General features: G+C 39.0%; 1 protein-coding gene across 1 annotated transcript in view; it reads left to right on the top strand.

Moving 5' to 3' along the window:
• The first annotated feature begins 1,326 nt into the window (after positions 1-1,326).
• Positions 1,327-26,007, top strand: part of tgfb2 (transforming growth factor, beta 2) — a 158,117-nt gene continuing 133,436 nt past the window's right edge. The window contains exon 1 of the mRNA XM_057834121.1: positions 1,327-2,360. Within this exon, the coding sequence (XP_057690104.1) occupies positions 2,015-2,360 (346 nt within the window). The 5' untranslated portion in view covers positions 1,327-2,014. The remainder of the gene's footprint in view (positions 2,361-26,007) is intronic.

Below are 26,007 nucleotides of genomic sequence, written 5' to 3'. Positions count from 1 at the left end.
GAATGGATGTGCCAGAATTTTCTCCAGCTAAATATGTGGAAAACAGAGGTTATAGTTTTTGGATGAAAAAAAGGAAAGGTCAAAGATAAGCATGCACCTTTGCACTATGTCACTTACAATTACAAATAAAAAAGTTGCCTAATGTAGAGGTACCACAGTACTTATTTTCCTCACTGTAAACCAGACATGTCCAAAGTCCGGCCCGGGGGCCAAATGCGACCCGTGGTCAAATTTTATCCGGCCCCCAGCTTCTGTCATAAAATCAATAACGTCTGGCCCACACACAGACTTAATAAATTGGTCAGCAGTACTGCTACCAGCATATGAAGTAGCTTACACACTAAATGCTGCTCCTCATTTACCCACTAAAAAGAAGCAGCACCCCAAGCAACATTACCCCGTGTTACCCTTTACTCCCAATTTTCTAAAATGGCGACAATCAACAAAAAAAAAGAAAGTTGACTGTGACGGCCGACGCTTCATGTATAGGTCGAAATTGGACTATTTCTTCACTAAAATACGCAACAACTGTGTCTGCGTCATTTGCAGAGGCAGTCGCTGTTTTTAAAGAGTTCAATGTGTGGCGATATTACCAAACAAGACACGCTGACATGTACGACAAGATTACAGGGAAGATGCGTAGCGAGAAATTGAAGCTAGTTTAATCTTACAGCAGCAGTATATCGCAAGAGCCCGAGAGTCGAAAGAGAACACCACAAAGGCTGGTTGCGAGATTGTTGAAATAATTAATTAAAAAGAAATAATAAAGCAAATGTGACACACAGAATGCCTTGCTAAAATTTGCTTAAATGTATTGTTCTACGTAAAGGACGTCAGCCAAGGTCGGCCCCCCACATTTTTACCACACCATATCTGGCCCCCTTTGGAAAAAGTTTGGACACCCCTGCTGTAAACTATCCAAAGAAAATACTTTTACTTGTAAATTTTAAAGCAAGTACTTTTGTATTTTTACTTGAGTATTTTTTTCTTAGGTACTTATACTTTTACTTAAACAATTTACTACACCTGTAGGCTGTATCTCTCTTTCACTGGAATGAAAAAAAAAAAAAAAAAAAAAGTAATTTATCCACCACTGTATATTAATTTTATTTCTGACACTGCGTTTCGGGGTCGTCAACATGTTTGCCCCCCAAAAAAGTCAAACTCCGCCTATGAATTCAATGTATATCCTGCTCCTCCACTCACTACCAGTGTTTCTCAGGGGTGGGGGCTTGAGTGGTGGTGGAACACGTGGTATAATGGTCCCTTATAAATATCATTCAAGTGGCCACAGAGGTACGCTGCCTGGCACGCATTAGACACGAGCTGTAGACAGGGCTAGAAGCAGGACGTCAAGACATCGCGCAGGAGGGAGATCATCCGCTGTTTCCTATCGGATTGGAACAGTTACAACGTCTGTTTGGATTTTATTGAGGGAATCACCTTACAACCCGACGGAGCCGCGGGAACCAAGCGATACCGGAGTATTTCAACTGAAGAGTTTTGGATTATTCATTTGGAGAATGCGTCGTTTCTTCTCAATTTGAAACTAGTTGGACATCCGTGACTTGTGGCTGCCCAACTGCGCCTGACGCCGCGATAATGATCCGAACACTTCAATGCGGTGAAGGTGTGCTTTAGTTCTGAACAGTACAGTCGACCAACTCTAACTACTTGGGCGTTTTCCAGTCTTGTTTTCAGAGTTTTTGACCAGTTTAATGGCGGCTAACTCAAGCAGCAAAATACTCTGCTCCACTTTAAAGCGCACGAGATGTGCCGTCACCGTTAGATGAGCGCTGATCACTTCCAATCGAGTGACGGACGTTGAGAGAGAAAAAACGGACAAACAGCCGCCTTTTATAAATGGAAGGCGTTTAAAATAATCTGAAGGGCTGCACGCTCATAATCTTGACATTTTGTCCCTGAAATGTGTAGCATTGGTGACTTTTGAGTCACTAACGTGAATGGTGTTTTTTTTTCCTTCTTTAGTGTTGTTTCAACCCTCGTGGAAAAGATGAACCTGTGCTTTGTCAGCATTCTCCTCACTTTAGGTTTAGTCACTGTTGCGCTCAGTTTGTCGACATGCAGCATATTGGACATGGAACAATTCAGGAAAAAGCGCATCGAGGCTGTCCGGGGCCAGATACTGAGCAAACTGAAACTCGCCAATCCCCCAGAAGATTTCCCCGAGCCCGAGGACGTGTCCAGGGACATCGTGGCTATTTACAACAGCACACGGGACCTATTGCAGGAGAAGGCCAATGAACGTGCAGCGACGTGCGAGCGACAGCGGAGTGAGGAGGAGTATTATGCCAAGGAGGTGCACAAGATCGAAATGCAGCCCATATACCACTCTGAGAGTAAGTGCACACCTTGTATGAACTTCAGAACTATAAAGCAGGGCCGTTCCTGACCAATGTGGTACCCTAGACAACATATATGTTTGCGCGCCCCCCCTATTTTCACCACATATATTTAAACACTCACACTGAAAAAGCACATTATCTCTTTGAGATTTATTATATAAAAAAGACAACAACGAACAAGTGCAGAAATTAAAAGAAAAATGCTCTAATAACTATTAAAAACAATCAAAAGAACTTCAAAGGCATAAATAAATTAAAATAAATTACAATTGTCATTAAAATATGATTAACACTCACCCGCACAAACCTATATAAAGACACACAGAACACTTTAAAATGCTTTTTTTTTCACCTTGACCAATAACCTCAGTCACGTTGTCTTCACTGATGCAAAAGCATCTATTGCACTGTCATGTGACAGTTGTTTTGAAAGGCGCTCTTCTTTCTCCACAGGCAGTTTGTGTGTGGTAAGGTACTGGCAGAGGCGTCGCGTCCCATTAGGCAAACCAGGCATTTGCCCAGGGCCCCCAGCCAGCAGGGGCCCCGAGAGGGGCAACAGATTTAGCACACGCAGCTTTACTGCACTGTCGCAGTGACAAGTGTAGGGAGTGTTTCAATACCATGGAATCATTTGGCAGATTATCTAACGATTCTGTTATCAATTCCAATCAGCACCAACCATGTCACGTAGATTATACATGTATAAGAAAATCCAATCAACTATTAATACCACGATTGTTTGAAGAGTGACTCACCAAGTACTCTCTGGAAAGTCCTCTCCGAGTTATTTTACGTTGATTTTCACAGGCCACCTCGTTATTTGTGTGACTTTTTAAAGAAATAGTGATTTTTCCCAAAAAGTCTATTAATGGGTCTATCGTATTCCTTGTCAAATACTCTGTAAGAAAAATAGAACATATATGCATCTAAAATAATCCTAAACGATTTTATTAGCAATTTTAATACTCCTTTTAGCAAGGTTCCTTGGGTATGCGTATGTTCCCATAGCAACCAGTCCTTTTATTGTCCTACGTCACAATCGCTGCCTATTCTGGGAGCAAGAATAGGCGTAAGGTGCACATTTCGAGCAGAGGACGGCCAGTTTACGTGCTTGTTGTGTTTTTCGGAGTTTTGTCGCCCTCTGCTGGCGCTTGGGTGCAATTGATTTTATTGTGTAAGTAATTATTGACATCAACAATGGCGGGCTGTTAGTTTATTTTTTGATTGAAAATTTTACAAATTTTATTAAGACGAAAACATTAAGAGGGGTTTTAATATAAAATTTCTATAACTTGTACTAACATTTATCTTTTAAGAACTACAAGTCTTTCTATCCATGGATCGCTTTAACAGAATGTTAATAATGGTAATGCCATCTCGTTGATTTTTTTGTTATAATAAACAAATACAGTACTTATGTACCGTACGTTGAATGTATATATCCATCTTGTGTCTTATCTTTCCATTCCAACATTAATTTACAGAAAAATATGGCATATTTTATAGATGGTTTGAATTGCGATTAATTGCGATCAATTACGATTAAATAATTTTTAAGCTGTAATTAACTCCATTATAAATTTTAATCGTTTGACACCCCTAATAATTTTTGAATACTGCTATCATCAAATATTATTTGAACATTTTTCTTGACGCCCTTTTGAACACTGGGACGCCCCTAGGCATTTGCCTAGCACGCTTTATGGAGCGCACGGGTCTGCTATAAAGATACAAATCTTGAAATTATTGACAGATTAAGTATTCTTGGTTGGGTTTGACCCCGAACTGGTGTAACATTTTGAACCGAGGCGGAGTTTGACTTTTGTGGCGGGGGGCAAAAATGTTGATGACCCCAAAACAGTGTCAGCAATAAAATTAACTTACAAGATATACAACCTCTAGCAAGAAATATGGAATCACCAGTCTCGGAAGAGCACTCACTCAGACATTTTAACATGTAGAACAAACTTGGATAAAAAGCTTGAAAAAATAATGAATTAGTTCAAAGTGCAACTCTTTAACATTCAGGAACACTAAAAGAAATGAATAAAAACCATTGTGGTGGTCAGTACATGTTACTATTACCGAGCAAGTGCAGGGAAATATATATGGAATCACTCCATTCTGAAGAAAAAAATATGAAATCATGAGAAACAAACAAAGAAATAACAAAACACATCTCTAGTATTTAGTAGCATTTAGTCGTATTTAGTAGTATTCTTCATCAGTTTGGTACCAACTTGCCAACCCTTTGATTACAGTTGCCAGATAATCCTTGCAGGTCGGAGCCTTGCTGTGGGCCATTTTTTTTCAATTTCCACCACAGGTTTTCAGTAGGGTTGAGATCTAGGCTATTTGCAGGCCATGACATTGACTGGATAAGTCTTTCTCGAAGGAATGCTTTAACAGTTTTAGATCTGTGGCATGATGCACTGTCATCTTGGAAAATGACATATTTTCAACTAAAGGGATAAGAAAGCTATCTAAAATGTCAATGTAAACTTGTGCATTTATTGAAGATTTAACCACAGTCATCTCCCCAGTGCCTTTGCCTGACATGCAGCCCCATATCATCAAGGACTGAGGGAATTTTGATGTTTTCTTCAGGCAGTCATCTTTGTAAATCTCACTAGAACAGCACCAAACCAAAGTTCCAGCATCATGACCTTGTCAAGAGTCCAGAATCTGCATTGGACAAGGTGTCAAAAGTCAAGAATCTGCATTTTTATTTGAGTTTGTTCTACATGATAATATGTCTGAGTGAATGCTCGTCCGAGACTGGTCATTCCATATTTTTTGCAAGGGGTTGTATCCTCGGGGCATCCCAGCTGTGTGTGTATGTGTGTGTGTGTGTGCGTGCTTTAGGGGTGTGCCGTCTTAGGCACCCCGCGATTCGATTAGATTACGATTCAGGGTGCTACGATTCGATTATTAAACAATGATCTCGGCATTGATGATGATCACGGTTGTCACGATAGTCACGATTATCAAAGCATCGTACATTACTAATGAATAAAGTAGCCAAACAAATTTTTGTCCATTATTTAAAATATTCTAATGATTAGACAGGAACGATGGAAACTTACCCATACAACAAAAAGCTGCCCTTAAATTTTTAAATTTTTTTTTTTTTTTTTTTTACAAGAAAGTGCAAAAACATTAACCATTTTAAAGGCAGTAATTATTTCTCAACATGCCCATACAAAACACAGCTGACCTTAAGCTGTTCTTTTTCACAAGAAGGTGCAAAAACATTAGCTGTTTCAAAGGCAGTACTGATTTCTCTCAACAATACAATACAATTTACACTGGTGGAATGAATTCCATATTTTCTGGAAAGAAACAAAGTGTCTTTAGAAATAAGACTTCTTTCAACCAATATACTTTATTTTCTCAGATTTCTGTACTATTTAGCATGTTTGTAGTGTTACAGTTGTACTTAATCCTGGTTTCAAATGTTCTGCATCTGGAGTAACTTATAAACACCACTAAACAAAGCACAATTTGACATGGAAATACACGTTAGCGAAGTCGCTAATCAGCATAACGCTCGGCGCTAACCAGTAAGATCTCAAAAACAACAACAATAAAGGCTAAACAGTACAAGAGTGTTCGTGTACTCACCTCTGATAGACGGACACGGGACTTAGCAAAACACTAGGGACTTTTTTCAATTAACACGAATTGAACCTACTGCTGGACAACTGAAAGACAAGGAGCAACGAACTATCTCTCTTCCCCTCTCGCTCTAAAAAATAACTTGCATACAGAAACCCGACCCCCGGGTCCCTGCCTGTCTCATACACAAATTTACTTTCCAGTCTTTTGAAAAGGAGTAAATCTTTGACTGTGTAACCGGCAGCATCCATCATAACGTTGTGCGTGCGTCCGTTAAAGGTGTCCGGGCGGCAGACGTGTCTTGAATTTCGTTCCGCTACGAGTGACTGTCATAAAGTTATTAGGGAAAATCATCGTTTTTGAACATTTACATATCGTAACCGAATCGCCACGTGTCGAATCGCGATGGATCTAATAATCGATTTTTTGGCACTCCGTTAGCGTGCATGTGTGACCGCATGCGTTTTTCTATCTTACCAAGTGGAGAAGTAGACGCCACATCATTTTTGACTGAATATTCCAGTGAGAATCTGACCTCACAAGGTTTTGGCTAAACAAAGCAAATGGTGCTAGTCTCATGATATGTTCGAAAAATAAGTTTGACCCATTATCAAAATATTTTTTTTGTTCATTTCATTCATTTTTGTTGTTTGTTTTTTTGTTTTACAACTTTTTTTAGACAACATTTTACCGGCAGTCTTAATTTTAAATTATATATGGGAAAGTCAATTACATCCAATGACATTTTTGGCCACCAAGGGGGTCTATGCCCCAGCCCCCCACCATAATTTCCGCGTATAATTTTGAGGAAGCATAAAAGCATGGGTAGATGACACAGTCCTGCCTCAACACTTGTTGATGTTGTGTACCGTGGGTCACGAAGACGCACGGTACACAAGAAAGCCCGCAAACAGTTTGCTGAAGACATGTTAACAAAGCACATGGATTACTGGAACCATATCCTATAGTCTGATGAGACGGGCGGGCTTTCTTGTGTACCGTTTTCAGAAGAGACTTCCTCCTGGGGTGACAGGCATGCACACCAATTTGATGTAGAGTGCGGCGTATGGTCTGAGCACTAACAGGCTGACCCCCCACCTCTTCAATCTCTGCAGCAATGCTGACAGCACTCCTGTAACGAGTTACATGACATTTTGGAGGGAAAAAAACTTTTTTCAAAGGGGTGTACGCACTTTTGTTGCCAGGGGTTTAGATATTAATGGCTATATTTTGAGTTATTTAAAGGGGAAAATAAAATAACTGTATTACATAAGCTGCATACAGACTACTTTTCATTGTGTCAAAGTGTCATTTTGTCAGTGTTGTCCAATGAAAAGATATACTTAATTATCTGCAGAAATACGAGGCGTGTACTCACTTTGGTGATACACTGTAGGTACCATAAAATATAAGAGTAGAAGCTAAGTAGCAAACCGCTTTCTTCCAGCTTTATGTACTCTGTTGTGAAGTCATCGGCAGTGCCAGAAACATTTTGCAATTATGCCACACAAAACTTTGGCCATACACACGGTGCTCAGACTTTTGCGTGGTACTGTACTCTTGAATGGGAGACCAAAACGCTTTTGGAGTTGGTCACTTGGTCAGTTATTTAAAGCATTCTCTGCTCAACATGCAAATATGATATAATGACAGCATCACTGTCAGGACAGTGCCTGTAACTTGTCAGGAAGTCTTGGATCAAAAAGCATTTGGCTATGCTCCAATCTTCTATTGATTGTTTGTCCACACTCTTGAAGATTTCCCCTTTCTTTTGTTTAAAACCCATATTTCTCTTCTTCAAATCTAACACACATTTCCAATAGTTTGTAAACACTTTACCACATTTTAGCTGTTTATTTTGTCTGTTAGACTTTATTCAGTACTTTGTTGTAAATGGCAAGGTCGTCACCAGACGTTAGTCTTAAGTCAGGCAATAGCGTACCGCACGTAACATGTCACCTTTGCTCATTAATATTCATGACGTTAGCAACTGTTGCTAGGGGTGGTCAAACTTGCGTTTGTTCCTCATGCTAGATGCATGTAAATAGTGTACAAACGAGATGTTTACTGATCTAAACCTACCAATTGTGTCCAACAATGATGTCCTTGGTGCCAAATTCACTGGTAAAGATGTGGGAGAACATACAAATGTTCAGTTAAAGAGATTGCTTGAGTGTCGAGGGCTGAAAAAGACGGGAAAAGAGCCGACCTGATCCAGAGGTAGCTTATCGACACTTTTTTTCTTGTGTGCATTTGCTACACCACTGACAATGACATTCTCCTGTTTCAACAAGGTGTCCTTTACCATCATATGCCTGTCTTTCTTATACAGTGCCTTGCAAAAGTATTCGGCCTCCTTGAATCTTGCAACCTTTCGCCACATTTCAGGCTTCAAACATAAAGATATGAAATTTAATTTTTTTGTCAAGAATCAACAACAAGTGGGACACAATCGTGAAGTGGAACAACATTTATTGGATAATTTAAACTTTTTTAACAAATAAAAAACTGAAAAGTGGGGCGTGCAATATTATTCGGCCCCTTTACTTTCAGTGCAGCAAACTCACTCCAGAAGTTCAGTGAGGATCTCTGAATGATCCAATGTTGTCCTAAATGACCGATGATGATAAATAGAATCCACCTGTGTGTAATCAAGTCTCCTTATAAATGCACCTGCTCTGTGATAGTCTCAGGGTTCTGTTTAAAGTGCAGAGAGCATTATGAAAACCAAGGAACACACCAGGCAGGTCCGAGATACTGTTGTGGAGAAGTTTAAAGCCGGATTTGGATACAAATAGATTTCCCAAGCTTTAAACATCTCAAGGAGCACTGTGCAAGCCATCATATTGAAATGGAAGGAGCATCAGACCACTGCAAATCTACCAAGACCCGGCCGTCCTTCCAAACTTTCTTCTCAAACAAGGAGAAAACTGATCAGAGATGCAGCCAAGAGGCCCATGATCACTCTGGATGAACTGCAGAGATCTACAGCTGAGGTGGGAGAGGCTGTCCATAGGACAACAATCAGTCGTACACTGCACAAATCTGGCCTTTATGGAAGAGTGGCAAGAAGAAAGCCTTTTCTCAAAGATATCCATAAAAAGTCTCGTTTAAAGTTTGCCACAAGCCACCTGGGAGACACACCAAACATGTGGAAGAAGGTGCTCTGGTCAGATGAAACCAAAATTTAACTTTTTGGCCACAATGCAAAACGATATGTTTGGCGTAAAAACAACACAGCTCATCACCCTGAACACACCATCCCCACTGTCAAACATGGTGGTGGCAGCATCATGGTTTGGGCCTGCTTTTCTTCAGCAGGGACAGGGAAGATGGTTAAAATTGACGGGAAGATGGATGCAGCCAAATACAGGAACATTCTGGAAGAAAACCTGTTGGTATCTGCACAAGACCTGAGACTGGGACGGAGATTTATCTTCCAACAGGACAATGATCCAAAACATAAAGCCAAATCTACAATGGAATGATTCAAAAATAAACGTATCCAGATGTTAGAATGGCCAAGTCAAAGTCCAGACCTGAATCCAATCGAGAATCTGTGGAAAGAGCTGAAGACTGGTGTTCACAAACACTCTCCATCCAACCTCACTGAGCTCGAGCTGTTTTGCAAGGAAGAATGGGCAAGAATGTCAGTCTCTCGATGTGCAAAACTGATAGAAACATACCCCAAGCGACTTGCAGCTGTAATTGGAGCAAAAGGTGGCGCTTAAAAGTATTAACGCAAGGGGGCCGAATAATATTGCACGCCCCACTTTTCAGTTTTTTATTTGTTAAAAAAGTTTAAATTATCCAATAAATTTTGTTCCACTTCACGATTGTGTCCTACTTGTTGTTGATTCTTGACAAAGAATTAAAATTTTATATCTTTATGTTTGAAGCCTGAAATGTGGCGAAAGGTTGCAAGGTTCAAGGGGGCCGAATACTTTTGCAAGGCACTGTATATTACATCCTCTGGTTGTCTTATGTCTCTGACTGTTCTTGGGGGTATTTATATTGCTATTTTTGTGTAGCGATCGCAAATGTTACTCAGTGATAGCCAACGAACACTTTTAATTTTTCATTAACAACAAATCTTAATTCTATTAATTTATTTACTCTTCCCCCTTACCCCTTACTAAAGTTGTTTCTTTACAACAGAAAACGTAACAACAGTGGCCTTCAGATACCATTTTAATTTTTTTCAGGTCATTCATTGTCAGACAAAAGCAGCACAGCAAAACGCCACGCTAAAAAATAAGTAAAAATATCAAAATGGTTTACCTCTTTGGGGCAGGCAATGGATCAGCTTTGTCATCTATAGGACCATGGCCCCCAACAAAATGTTTCCTGCATATGAAGGTGAATGGCTTCACCTTGCTGGTGTTAAACTGGTCTTTTGGACGTCCGCGCAAGTTGATCCATTGTTCACATTTTTTCCTCTGAGTTTTTGGCTTCAGGAAATATGTTGTAATGTCTAGAGTCATTCCTACAAGTTCCATAGCAGCAGTGTTTACTCGGCATGTTCTTTTTTGAAAGATTACCGTGTATAAATAAGCAGTACTAGTATGGGTTGTATGCGAGTGTGCTTCTATGTTGACCCCCTTCTGGTTTACGATGGTGATGTCATGCAGCCTTGCAGTCTAAAAATAGCATTTGTACGGTACTCTATTGAAATGCATGGAGACACAATACAGGGCTAGACAATAAGGGAAATTACTCACACTTTTGAAGTTCACGGGCCCCACTATCAAAACCACTAGCCCAGGTCAACATGTCAGTTATTGATCCAATATTCACGTAATAGAACATTTTGCTTGAATAACATGAATAACATAATTTTTTTGCGGTAGATTTAATGAAAAGTGCAACTATACGGTGCAAAAACATGAATCTAATGCAAATAATCCTATTCCAATTCCGTAATCATATATAATGTATAATGTACAAACGAGGCATAGCCTAACTCATGCAGCCAGTGGAGTGCTGTCATCCCACACAGATTTTGAGTCCATTGGTAACATGACGAGGAAGTTTTTGGGCTAAAATGATGTTTATAATTTTTATTATTTATGTGTAACGTCGGGGTGTAATAAACTGGTGTATGGCGTCAGCATTTACCCGTGGAACATCGCTCACACTCTGTAATGACAACAATGACTAGCAGCCAAATGTGACAGCGCTATTGCAGGAAGCTAACCATGAGCTTGCATCATACAAAAGTGAAAGATATAATCAAATAAGAGTGATAATGTCTGCAGTTATGTCAGTTTACTTCCATGCTTTATTTTTCTCTTAAAATTGCCTCGTCACTTGCTTGAATGTGTGTGCGCTGATTCCTGCGGAAACGCATGCGCAGTAGTCACGAGTTGAGTGTGCTAACAGCTGAGCTAAACTCCAGGTGGCCGGAGTTCTGCCCAAATGTTCTAGCAGAGGCAAATTTGACACCCAAAGTACTACTGCATACAGGAAGCACGTACTAAAAAATGCCTTAAAGGGAACCACCGACTTAAAGACTTGTAGGCGCTAATGAGCCACAACTGTTCTCTTTTACTTAAATATGTTTTAGAAACACATAAACTAGTAGAGGTGGAAATCTTGGGGGACCTAACGATTCAATTACGATTCAGAGGCTACGATTCGATTATAAATCGATTATTGATGCCCCCCCGGCCCCCACAGTTATTAGCTGATTTTAATGTTTCTTACATTAGGCTTAGATTCACTACTATTTCAGTGTCAAGTTAACAGTTCAAAACAGTAAATAAAATGCTCTTGTCCCCATTCTGTATTAACAGCTTTAAACTACATTCAATTAATTTAATGTTGTGGATCAACCGTTAAAGTTGTTAAAATTGCTCCCGTTATTCCATAATTTCCCTTCTGTCTACTTTCAACATATGAAAGTTTTAAAACTGTTTCATCATTTAAAGATAGATTCAAATCAAGATTTTGCAGATTTAGGAGTATTTTAGATAAAAGTTAATTAGGTTCGCTCAGAAGGTTCGCTACAACAGCCTTCCAGAGAAGTCTACTGCTTTAAGATGGCGGCTGTTGACTAAAGACGGCGAGTCTGTCATTTCGCATCTAGTTTTCTATAGATGTGCTAACACCGCAGAGTCTGTCATTTCGCATTTAGTTCTATATACATGTGATATCTACTGGAACATTATGTGGGTGTAGTTTGTAGCGGCTGTCGGCCGCAGTCAGGTATTATTGTTTTTTTTATCTAGCGGCATGAGTTGGGCATGATGTTTACTCTCGGTCCCTTCCTCATTGCGTCCCGAAGACCGCGCTGAGTATGTTTTAGACCCGCTTTACTTGGCATATTTCAATAATCGGAATTTGGATGTTTGCGACTCGTTCTCGAATCTTCCACGGCTGAATCGCGAACAACCTAAGAATCGGAAATTTCGCACACCTCTATAAACTTTGATTTAAAAATCTATAATATTAAATACATGTTTTGACCTAAGGAGGGCGCCATGTTTCTGGCAAGGGTGATAGTCAATCTGGACAGCGCTTTTATGTGACAAAAATAAGGTATGGCAGCATTCTGTCGGTCATGGAGGCATTAGACTTCTCGGTAGAGACAAACTGCATCAAAGTTTTCATGTGCAGTGATGCACAGGCTATCTGCAAATATAAACTGCTGTGTTTCACTGTATCCCCTAATCATATACAGTATATATCATATAAAGCGCACGACAGTTCTGGATGCTAACTATCTCCACAATATATTGGACTAAGTTGGATCACACAAAAGTTTACCGTGTATATCTCCAAACATTTTTTGACATCACTCTCCTGCTCCGTCACTTGAGCAGGAGAGTGCTGTCACCAGCAAACTTGACACATGAACACTACCGGGTTTGTACCACTCTAGTCTCATCCCGTCTTTCCTGTTCATTTTGCCTTTGTGCTCATTTTGTGAATTATCGACAGAGCTGCCCTACTCATTAATGTTCAAATTGGAAGGGCAGAACCTACGACATGTTTATGTAGATAAAGAGTGACACTGTGGAAGTCACCGCCCAGAGTCGTCAACAACAGTGGCGACCTTGGAGGGCTTTTAATATCAAATTAATATAACGCATAGTATAAGTTATAATAATTTGATATTTATACCTCTCTCAATGTTTTCGTTTTAATAAAATTTGTAAAATTAGTTTAACTAGTAGGTCGCCATTGTTGTTGACGTCGCTGTTAGCCCGGGGTGATGTATCACAACATATGAAAATGTTTGCCTTTACCGATATGTCTAATGGCGTCTAATGACATCTTACCTTATTTTTGTCACGTAAAAGTAGATGTCCAGATTGTTGATCATCCAGCCGGTTGCTTCCCTGTGAATAAGCGACACGGAAAACGAATAAATGTATTAAACTTAGTTTGATTGCTGGCTATTTGTATCATTTTCTGCCCAGCAGATTATAATGACGCCTTATTTTGCACATTGAGAGCTAAGAGGCAGAGAAAGGCGAGTGGACACGGGCGTTCAGATTCGTAGCTCAGACCACGCCGTTTATTGGCATAAGCTTCGGCAACTCCTTCACAACAAACATAAGTATCATATAGTGAAAATGCAACAAAAACAATATTCATATCTCTCAAAAAAATAATGTTCACAAAAAAAGTGCTTCAATCTGTATTAATAAGGCCCTATTCTCACACAGTTAACAATACAAAGAGAACTGGCATTCGCAAATTCACAATCAAAATAGGTGTGCAAAATACACAAAAAACTTTGGTCAAACTCTATTTATACATTTTAGCAACTCGTTTTGCTCAACAAATACACTGGATGGCAATATTTAGTCACAATATACAAACTATGATGCTGGAAGCAATTATCAGGAGTCTTTTGTGTTGTGAAGACAGCATACAAACGAGGCACAAGTCGCAATGGACCAGCCGTAAAAAGAAAACTACGGCATCAGTGAAGGGACAAAACGCACTCATTGGCTTGATCTGTAATTAATTTAAAACTCGCCATTGACACCTTGTGGTGTGTTTAAATCACTAACTTACATATTTAAAAAGTGACACAGTGGAAGTACATCATAGTAACCATGTGACGTCACCGCCCTGTGACATCAACAACAATGGCGAGCTACTAGTTTATTTTTTATGTAAAATTTTACAAATTTTATTCAAACGAAAACACTAAGATGGGTTTTAATATCAAATTATAACTTGTACTAACATTTATATTTTAAGAACTAAATTTCTTTCTATCCGTAGTACCCTTTCAGAACTACATGTCTTTCTATCCTTGGTACCCTTTAAGACCTATGACAAGAAAACACGAATTTTGAGGCAATGAAAAGGTAAAATCATACTCATTGAAAATGAAAATACACAAAGTTTCTTGTCCCTTTTAACCCATGTGGGCATTAGTAGGACGTCTCAGGGGTAGGAAGGAATTCCAGAGCACCGGTAATAAGCTAAGGCCGACTGGGTCTTGCCTGGAGTGTCGCTGCTGCCAGATCCTCGTGAAGCGGGTAGCCACAAGCAGATGCGACCACATTGCACAGTGCGGCATGTCGTGTTTGCAGAGTCTATGCTTTGACCGTCCAGTGACGAAGAGCTGCCAACCAGCTCTATGTTACTAAAAAGGAATTTGTATTGGAGAAAAATGAAATTCAAAACCAGAGAGCCTATAATGGACAAGCTTTCGAGGCACCTTTTCTCACTATTAAGTTATGTACGTCATGAACTAATGTTTCATTCGCCTCTTTGCTTTCCACAGGTTGTATTCGATTCACGCTAATAACAGTGATGTCATGTTGAAATAGAAAACGTGGTGACTCGAATACATAAAACACTATGTTGTAGGGCTAAAAATATCAATTAAATAATCAATACATTTGATCTTTTTTATCGATATATACATATATATATATATATATATATATAAATAAATATATATACAATGGTATGAAAAAGTATCTAAACCTTTTTGGAACTTCTCACATTTCTTCATAAAATCACCATCAAATTGGTCTATTTTTGTCATAATCACACATTTGAAAACACGATGATGAAGATGAAACTACAGTGTCTGCTTTAAGTAAAACCACCCAAAAATGTATAGGTTTTTTATATTTTAGTAAGGATAGTATGCAAACAATGACAAAAGGGGGGGAAATCAGTGAACCCTCTGCCTAAGGAGACTTAAAGAGCAATTGAAACCAATTTTTACCAAACAATTTAAGACAGGTGTGTGCCCAATCACTGATGAGTAGTTTAAAGCCGCCCTGCCCACTATAAAACACACACCTGCTAAGAATTGTCTTGATGAGAAGCATTGTCTGATGTGCTTCATGGCTCGGTCAAAAGAGCTGTCTGAAGACCTGCGATCAAGGATTGTTGATTTGTAGAAAGCTGGGAAAGGATACAAAACCATCTCTAAAAGTCTGGATGTTCATCAATCAACAGTCAGAGAAGTTGTATACAAATGGAGAGAGTTTCGCACTGTTGCGTCTTTCCCAAGGAGTGGCCGTCTACCAAAGATTACGCCAAAAAATATTAAATGTAATGGTTCACTTACTTATGTTTCCCCCTTCTGTCATTGTTTGCATACTATCCTCATTAAAATATGAAAACCTATAAATGTTTGGGTGGTTTTAGTTAAAGCAGACAGTTTTTTTCATCTGTGCGATTTTGACAAAGATCAGATCACATTTGATGGTGATTTTATTCAGAAATGTAAGAAATTCCAAAAGGTTCAGATACTTTTTCATACCACTGTATCTATATACTAGTGATGCACGATAATGCATTTTTCAACCGATACCGATAACCGATAATTCCCTCCTCCTTCCAGCCGATAACCGATAATGTCAAGCCGATAATTCTATTAAAAGATATTCACAAAATTTTAAATGATACACAGGAGCAAATTTTACTGAGCAAAAATATAATTTATTGCAACTTTTCCCACATTAAATGTGAACATGGAGTAAATTTCAACATCTAAACAAATCAGTGACGTGCGGTGAGGTTCGTGGTTGGTGAGGCACTGACTCCTTAAGTGTCAGATTTACAAATATATAAACCAAAAAGGGTAGCTTATTCAATTAACTACTGGTTATTTCACATCTCATCAGCATTCTTCACGAAACACACACACACGGTACATATTACAGATACGTAAAGGTAGAAAATAACGTGCATTTGCGCTACACTCTCCATGTCTTGGAATTTCCATCGCAAGTCTTTAGTTCATACAACATAAATGAGTACAGAGTGGTGTACAAAACCACAGATTTCAATTTTGACCTTTTGTGAAATATTCAGTTGTTTTTAAAACTTGAATCTGATACTTAAATCAATTTAATACAGATTGCTCAACAAAAAGCATGAAAAGAAAAAGTATATTTTATTTAAGGCCAAAATTTAGTTTTAAAATATTAAGATTGAAATGAAAACTGTGGTCTTACCTTTCTTTGTAGATAAAGTCCATGCGCCTGCCCTTCGCCACAAAAACCTCAGTTACTTTGTTGTAAAAGTCCTCCTTATTTTCCTTTAGTTTTAAAAGTCTCTCCGCCTCAATGGAGATGATCGCCAGGGAGGAAAGTTGTCCTGAATCGGTCCTATTCCTACCGTATCACATCACCGATTGCTTCAATTAGATCGTTCTGTATTCTATTTGACAAGCCAGAAAACACAGTGGATGTGTCCAAATGTCTAGCTAACCTCTCATCTTTCTCAGCAAAAGCGTATAAAAGTTCGACATAATTGCCACGATTAGTAGAGCTTGCCCTCTCATCGTTACCACGAAATGCTAACTCCTGCTTAGCTAAGAAGCAGGTTGCATTAATGAGGTCTTTCAAAATCTCGCGGTTCTCCTTTACCTTAGCATTGTGGGTGCTAACGTTGAGCCGCCGCTGTTTGTTTAAAGCCAAATCGATCCTTGAGCTTCCAAATTTTTTTTTAAAGCAGTCTGGCTTTGAATGTGAGTGTACGATCTCTCATGTTTGCTGAGACTTCGTGGTAAATTTTTCATGTCACAATATCCCGTGTTAGTCCAGACATTGGCACAAGTTGAGAACAAAAGGCATGGGAAGCAGTAAGGGCGGTTTTTCGAAGGACAGCCACACAGCCAGTCTTTTCGGGTGTACCACTCCGTTTGAAAAGAGTGAGTTATCTTAGACTGTCCCGTAGTTTGAAGCAAACCTTTTAGCTCTGGTGTTCTGCCAAAATATCCTACATCGGCGAAACGTATTTGACACCTAAAGTACTACCGTGCGCTCTAAACTTGTTTTGTTTGGATGCATACAGGAATAACGTACTAAAAAACATGCCTGCAGAAAATACTTAAATGTAGTTATATCAAATAAGGCCGGTTTAAATACGCTACATGAATAATGTGGTCAATTGCTTCCAAGCTAACACAAAAAAACACAATGGTTAAAAGTATGAGAGAGTAATACATGCAAAAAGTATCTTTGAGGCAGTGAAAAGGTTCTAAATAACTAAATAAAAACAAAAATAGTGAGTACTCGCCGCTTCTAACCGATGTGCGCATGCGTGTGGATGCATGCGCAAGCGCCCTGAGCATTGTGTAGGACGTTTCGCCGCGTAGTAAGGAATGGCCGAACACCGGCGTTGGTCTTCCTCTGTTAATCAGGTCCACTTTTGACTGAAAGTCCAGTTTTGAGAATTTTTAAAGTTTAGATATATAATCCTCTTCCATTTTGGGAGTCCGATTTCGACGTAGTAAACAATACAAAACGGCTCGCCGCAGTGCACTTGACTCGCCTGGCGCCATTACCTGTTGGCTCACGTTCGCCCCCTTTCTGTGCGGCAGCGTACTATCTGCCGCAACCTGTGCCTTTTCACTGCGGTTTTATTTCCCATCAGCAAAACTAAATATGTCGCTAACAAACATTAAACTTTAAGGGTTAAAGACGTTAGTCAGACTGTGGAAAATCAGGTCAAATAAACGTATCTGGAAACATTATAATGGCGACATGCAGATGTACGGCAACCAGCACGCTCCAATTCCATGTATCAACCCAGTTTGTTATGGATTGCGCAATCAGAGGTGAGGCTTTACTCGTTGCTGCCGCACCTCTCGTTTCATTTCGTTATTTGAACAGGAAATGGGCAAATTCAGCGATTTTGACTATAAAAAATGTTTGAAATGAGTCATACATTAAGAGCAATGGACAAATATTAATATAAATTTGATGCTATAATTATTTTTTTGTCATGAAGACAGGTGAGGCTCTGCCTCCCCTGACCGCACGTCACTGAAACAAATACATTGTTTGACAATGTAAATAACGTTTTGGCAAGCAAATATGGCACAAAAATGCCTTTTAAAAGTAAGCCATTCTTAAAGAATAACAATCAATACTGAAAACATAACCTATTCTTAGAACAGAATAAAACTTTTCATTCTAATAGAAATGAATCAAGACCAAGTGCAACGATTGTGCAAAAAAAAATGAACTTACAACAGAATAAAACTTTTCATTCAAATGGAAATGAATCCAAACTCCAAAGTGCAATTATTGTGCAAAAATATGCACTTAGAACAGAATAAAACTTTTCATTCAAATGGAAATGAATGAAAACTCCCAACGTGCAATGATTGTGCAAAAATACGCACTTAGAACAGAATAAAACTTTTCATTCAAATGGAAATGAATGAAAACTCCAACGTGCAACGATTGTGCAAAAATATACACTTAGAACAATAAAACTTTTCATACTAATTGAAATGAATCAAACATCCAAAGTGCAACGATGGTGCAAAAATATGCACTTAGAACAATAAAACTTTTCATACTAATTGAAATAAATCAAAACTCCAAAGTGCAACGGTGGTGCAAAAATATGCACTTAGAACAACAAACTTTTCATACTAATGGAAATGAATCAAAACACCAAAATGCAATGATGGTGCAAAAAATGCAATGTGCTTTCCATTTCAAACAAAAAAAAGCACAAACGCTACTCTTCAACTACTTGTTTCTTTAACTGAGGATTGATGAGTGGAAGATTCTTTTTAATGAAAATAAGCTGCTCTGCCTTCTCACAACTTAACCTGTTTCTCTTTTCATCAAGTACGTTAGCAGCTGCAGAAAAAAGGCGTTCACTTTCTACGCTCGTGCATGGAGCTGACAAGTACTTGCGTGCAAGTGCTGCCAAGCCAGGGAATCGAGACTTGTTGTTTCTCCAGTACTCTAAGGGTGTCTCAGTAGGATTTTCAGCGCTCAAGGGAATGGTGGCTTCTGTGAGATAAATCTGCAACTGATAGACAAAAAAAGACTTATGAATAAAAATGAGTTGTTTGTAGCATACATTATCCTTACACAATGGTTAGATTAGAATCAATAGTCTCATAGCAAATTTAAATTATGTGTCTATTCAAGGTTTTCCCAAATAAATGTGTTCACTAAATGTTTTCTCATACTTTCAGGAACTCATCCCAATCCCTTATTCATGCTCTCGCTTTAATTTTGGTTTTCTGTGCTACTCCTCTTAAACGGGAGACAAAACATTATATACCTGCGTTTCACTTCTGCCTTTTCCAAATTGATGTGCATCATCATCGTTCTCCTTCAGAATCTCTGCATACATGCAGAGCAGGGAGGTTTTTCCACTTTCACTGGCCTTTTCCGCTTGTGGTTCATCTGTAAGCAGAATTATTATAAATTCAAACAACTAGACAGCTTTTTTGTTAGCAAAATGTCAGACTTACCAACTAAAACAGGAGGTGCTTCTCGTTGTTGGATGATATTCAACTTTTCCAGCACAAGTTGTTGTTTCATGGCAGTTGTGAAATAGCGATCTTTATATCTTGGATCAAGGGTGGTGGCAACAATATACAGCGGCTCATTATCGACGTGAGCAAAACGTGTGCCAATTGATTCCAGCAGAGTATTTTTGTTGGTTTTAATGGTCTGTTGGAACTGTCTTCTGAAGTAGGCGCTTCAATGCTTGCACTGCAGGGATGACATCAGCAGTGGTGGCTGTGGCTTTAGAAATATCTCTGGTGAGCTGCTCACACGGGTCCAAGATGGTCAGCATATTTTCAATTAGAACCCACTGCATTGGGCTCAGGGCTGCAGGCATTGTATGGTCAACCCCATAAGCAGCTAGTGCTCTTTTTTGCTGCAGCAGACTTCTCAACATATAAAATGTGCTGTTCCACCTTGTTGCAACATCTTGTTGTAGCCTGGCAGGCTTCATTCCAAGCTTTGTTTGCAGTTCGGCCAATGCTCTGGTGGCCACTTGCGAATGCCTAAAATGTCCCACCATCTTCCTTGCGACTGAAATGGAGTCTGTGATGCCTCTTTGGCTGAGCACAGCTTCATGTATAGCCAGTTGTAATGAGTGAGCCATGCACCCCAGGCTTGGAATCCCACATTGTGACATTGCTTTGACCATATTTTTAGCATTGTCACGGAGCACAACATGCACTCTCTCTTTCCCGATGTTCCACTTTTCAAGCATTGAACAAAAAGCATTACTTATTGCCTCTGCTGTGTGTGATCCAGGCAGTTCTTGAGAGTGGAGTGTGGTTTGGTTCAGGTTGAAATTGTCATCCAACCACTGTGCCGTAATGCTTATCATGCTTACTGGACTGACATCACTTGTCCATATGTCTGTCGTGAAACTGATGTAATCAGCATGTTTCTCACGAAGAATGGTGAACACGTGCTTAACCAAGAGATCGTATAAGGAAGGTAAGCACGCATCCGAAAAGTAGCAGCGGCTCGGGATTTGATAGCGGGGCTCAAGATGTTTTAAGAGGAGCTGAAACCCCATGTCCTCCACAACGGTAAATGGCTGGTCACCACCGAACGCTATAAATTGCATTATTTTTTCGTCCAAGGCTTTGGCTCTCGGATCATTTCGGTCAAAACGTCTTTGCTTGTCAAAAGCTTCTCCGATAGTCAAAATTCCCAAAGCTTTCCGTTTGTTGCATGCAGCACGATTACCTTTAGCCTTCGCGCTAGCGGCAGCATCGAGTTCGCTCCATATGTTTTCGTGATGCAGCTTTAAATGGCTCATAAGGTTCGTGGTGTTGAAAGAGGACGGTTTCGTACCGCCTCGGGGAACCGCTCCATTGCATGTTTTGCAAATGGCGAGAGCGTTATTTGTTTCACAGACTGAGAAGTAAACCCACACTGGAGACGGAGCCGCCATTATCCTGCTGCTTCAGATGTGCCGTGTGAAAAACGTTGAGGAAAAAAAAGTGTGTCTATAACGCGTCATGAGTGCGACAGCGGGAGGCGATGCAGAATTGGTAACGCGTCACTTATGCGACAGAGGCTTCAGAGGGAGGAGGGGTTGAGGCGGCGGTGCAGAATTGGACAAAATGGCGTCGAATGCGCACATTTGGAGGCTAAATCAAGTATATATTATCGGTTAAATTTTTTTAAATCTGGATTATCTGTGTGGCGTCATAATTGCCATTATCGGCCGATAATTATCGGTAACCGATATTATCGTGTATCTTTACTATATACATATATATACACATATATTTATTCATGTTTTATTTTAGACATACATTTTTTTTGTTTTACTTTGCACTTTGCAAATCAGAATATTCTCAATTATGTTTGCAATATAATTTTACTGTTCATCGTTTGGCACAGAATATTGATGTCCTTGAATTTGATTAACATCATTTTTACACATTTCGGAAATATTGGTAAAGGCGAAAAGTTTTAATCATTTATTTATTATTTGTAAATTGAATGTACCACAAACTTAACTGACTTTATTAATAGTCTCCACATACCTCAAACGCTTAAATTGGAAGCTAATGATGGTTATGTAACAGCAGTTGCTTGCTGGCACGACAACAACTGTTATATATTCAATCCGATTAGTCAACTAGTTGCTAAATAATATTATGATTAGGACTATTTAAGTAATTGCTTGTGGCAGCCCTCGTTTTTATAGGAGACAGTTCAATAATGACTTGGAAATTGTGCAAACTGGGCATTTGTTGTGGTGTAAAGTAGAGTTGTCTGTTAATATAAAGCATTTAAAATAATATCAGACAATATTGGTGTAGGTTTTTTCGCCAGTATGTATGATGAGTTATAAATTAATGTATAAGCCTGCAGCCCTTGTGTATGGGTTGGTCACTGTTTAGCACAGCCGCTGTTCTTAGAGTGACCATTAGATGTCTTTAACTGAGATGCTTGGGATTTGTTAAGTAAGGGAAAGCCCATAATCACTCATGGTGCACTCATCACCTATAACAACTGCATCACCAGAAAGAAATACTCACCAAGAAATGTTAAATGTAAATAATCCCAGTTGAGGTTGTTGTTTTATTTTTCACAGAATGTTTATTTTATTTGAAAAAACTTGGGAGTTGTTACATTTATGATTATTAAAGAATCCAGAGGGGCATTGAAATACAATAAGCGGTATATAATATGTCGGTAATGGTTTGATATCAGTATCTCATTTTTGAGTTAGACAACATTATGTTATGGGTTAAAAAGCAATTAATGGAAAACTGTAGTGTAAAGGATAGAAGTGCGTTCAGTACAACCAATTTAATACACCACCTGTAAAACAAACTCACCACTACATTCGGAGTACACTGCAGCCACAACTGACACTGACGCAATCAAGAAGATAACTTAGGACAGGATATTCGTAATGATGTCATTTGTTTGCAATCTTACTTTATGCTGCACAATTGATGTGCAAAAAATGTATATGTTAAGGTAGCAAGAACTAATCGATTAATAAATTAGCTAGCTATGAGCAGTCCCATTTGGGTCGTTTGTGTGCAATGTGAGGCTGCACGCGCGCCAGTGATTAGGGCAAGAGAGAGGGAGTTCACTGCTACACTCAGGTTGGGTTGTTGAATCAGTAAAATTACGACGTGTACCTCTGTCAGAGGTGAGTAAATGAAGCCAATTGTATTTTTTGTAGGGCTGTCAAACGATTAAAATTTTTAATCGAGTTAATTACAGCTTAAAAATTAATTAATCGTAATTAATCGCAATTAATCGCAATTCAAACCATCTATAAAATATGCCATATTTTTCTGTAAATTATTGTTGGAATGGAAAGATAAGACAAGATGGATATATACATTCAACATACGGTACATAAGGACTGTATTTGTCTATTATAACAATAAATCAACAAGATGGCATTAACATTATTAACATTCTGTTAAAGTGATCCATGGATAGAAAGACTTGTAGTTCTTAAAAGATGAATATTAGTACAAGTTATAGAAATGTTATATTAAAACGCCTCTTAATGTTTTCGTTTTGATAAAATTTGTAAAATTTTCTATCAAAAAATAAACTAGTATCCCTATTCTGTCCTCAATGTGTGTGAGTACACAAATTGACAGATAGCGAACATAAGTTCCAAAAAGAAATCAGACGGTGTGGCAAAGTTGCATGGGCTTTACTGAAGTCATCTCTTTTTGACAGGAGCACGTTTCTTGTATTTTTGTAAAACTGAAAATAACAAGGCAATGTGTCAATAACTTGCATAAATCACAAAATAACATAAAATGTACACACACGTGTCCATTTGAGCAGTAGCACTAGCCAATTAGCTCACAAGCATCTAACAATGTAACTGCATTTCACCATATATGTGAACAAATTCAAATACACATCATCAACATCAATAACTATCTAATGCTCATGAATATAAACAAAGGAGGAATATAACTCACAAGCGATGCATGTATTAGACACAAACAGTGTGATGGGGCTATGAGAACTGCCACTGAATATTGGATGCGGACGTTAGCTGGTCTGAATAGCACTGTCTATTAGTGTGAGTTCGCGTCGACATATAATCACGTCAGAAAAGCGCGCCGAAACCCAAATAATCAGCTGCACTGAATCGCCAGCAGAGGGCGACATTACGCCACATAACATATGCAAGTCACACTCAAGCGCCAGCAGAGGGCGGAAAAACTCCATAAAACACAATTAACAAGTTGGCCTTTCACTGTACTGACATTTAAATCTGTCTGAGCGGGCCTAGTGCGTCAATTGCGTCAAATATTTTAACGTGATTAATTTAAAAAATTAATTAACGCCCGTTAACGCGATAATTTTGACAGCCCTAATTTTTTGTATTCTTTGTTGATGAGATGTTACTAGTTAGCAGGTAACACTAAGCTAGTTAGTGATTAAGCTAATCAGTGTCTTAAGTGTCTTTTTGTATTGTGTTTTGAAGAAGCATATTAGCACTTGAGTTATTGTTAAATAGTAAAGAAACCAGACACATAAACCCATTCATATATTAGCTTTCAACACAAACTCCCATTCAAACTGCAAATTGTCATACAAGAGAGTTTGCTTTGAAATTGTATTTGAATTGTATTTATCAACAACTGTTTGATAAAGAAAAATGATTTATGACAGTCTGCCTCGTCCTCATTCGATTTTGTTTAGTTTGTTTAAAGAAAATGAATCAGTCATGACACAACTTAGCGCTTTGCCCACAAGAAAAAAATGTCAATCAGCAGCAGTTTTTTATTTATTTAAATGAACAGGACCTTTGTCTGATTTGTGTACTGAGTTATTCTTTTTATGTTTTATACTTAGGACCTTTATTAAAACCCTAACTAAACTAAAGTTGTATGTAACTAAAACAGTACAGTTGCAGACTATATTTACGTCAGGAAGCTGTTATAAAATATTATCTTGGAAGGAAAAAGTCATCCATTCTGTCTTTGTTGTTACTTACAACATGCCTAAAACAACTCCAAGTTAAATTGTGAAAGTGATTGAAAAAAAAAAAGACATTTATCCGATTTTTCGTTTTAACAATTGTCCGATCAATCGATTATGAAAATAATTGTTAGTTGTTTTTTGTTGTTGTTGTTACTTGGTTGCACTAGTGCTGCTCAACTCTTATACAATGGTACCTCTACTTAGGAAATTAATCGGTGCTGGAAGTAGTTTCGTAACTTGAAAATTCGGTAAGTAGAGATGCGTTTTCCATGTTAATGCCATAATCCGTTCCAAGCCCCCCAAAATTAAGACATAATTCATTTATAATGCATAAAAATGCATCAAAACATGTGTAATAGATACATGTAACAATTAGATTAGTGCACAATAAACATAATATCAGATTTGTGCATTATGTAAAAAAAAGAATAGTGTAAAGTTACCCTCATGTTAAGCTTTAGGAACATGATGGGCGAATGAAGAGGACGCTGGGATACACACATTCTCATACAGTAGAGGTCCCTCTTAGCCAATTGGATGCCAGGAATGCTAGGCAATAGCCAATGGCAGAGTGGCTCTAAGTAGGTTACGTTCAGTAAACCAGCCATACTGTATTTTTGCCTTTTGAATCCTGAAATCTCTCTCGTAACAGGAGGCAATATTTTCCCGGTGAGACATGTCTTAACATGAAAACTCTGTATGTAGAGACATTCATAAGTAGAGGTACCACAGTATACAGTGGTATGAAAAAGTATCTGAATCTGGAGGGATGGGCTGCGCATGGACCCCCCACCCCCCCGCCCGCCCTCCCTCCCCGGGCTGGCTGAGAGGGGGCCGTGGCCCTGGGTTGGCGCCCGCGTGGTTTCTCCGCCCGTCTGCGTGGCTGTTGCGCGCCCGGTGGGGCTTGCGTGCTGCTGGATGTGGTAGGGCATGCTCGGGTTGGGGGTTCCGGTGCCGGGATTGGCGTAGGGTTGGTCGCCAACGGGCTTACACTCATAAGAGATTCACACGATTACTGGGTTCTAGATCACAGAACTGATTTGTGTACACTCTACCCCTTTCAATCACTTAGCTTATAGTCTTATAGACACCCCCACCCCCATTCTCCTCTTTCACTGGCCAATAGGCCCCCACATGGTGTAAACCGGAAATACATCTCGCTGACGATAGCACCAGCATATTAGTAACTAGTTTAGATGTTCAATGTATTTCTTGTTGTTGTTTGTGTATGTGTTTCTTTTCTTTCTTCTCTTGTATTTCTTTTCTTCTGTCCCCCCATAATCCCTTCCTGTTCGCTGCTTTGTCATAATAAAAAGGTATTT

This window comes from Corythoichthys intestinalis, chromosome 4, assembly GCF_030265065.1.
Source record: "Corythoichthys intestinalis isolate RoL2023-P3 chromosome 4, ASM3026506v1, whole genome shotgun sequence".
In the NCBI taxonomy this organism is placed as follows: Eukaryota; Metazoa; Chordata; class Actinopteri; order Syngnathiformes; family Syngnathidae; genus Corythoichthys; species Corythoichthys intestinalis.
The sequence above is the reverse complement of the archived record's forward strand: the minus strand, read 5'-3'. Positions and strand labels throughout refer to the sequence as shown.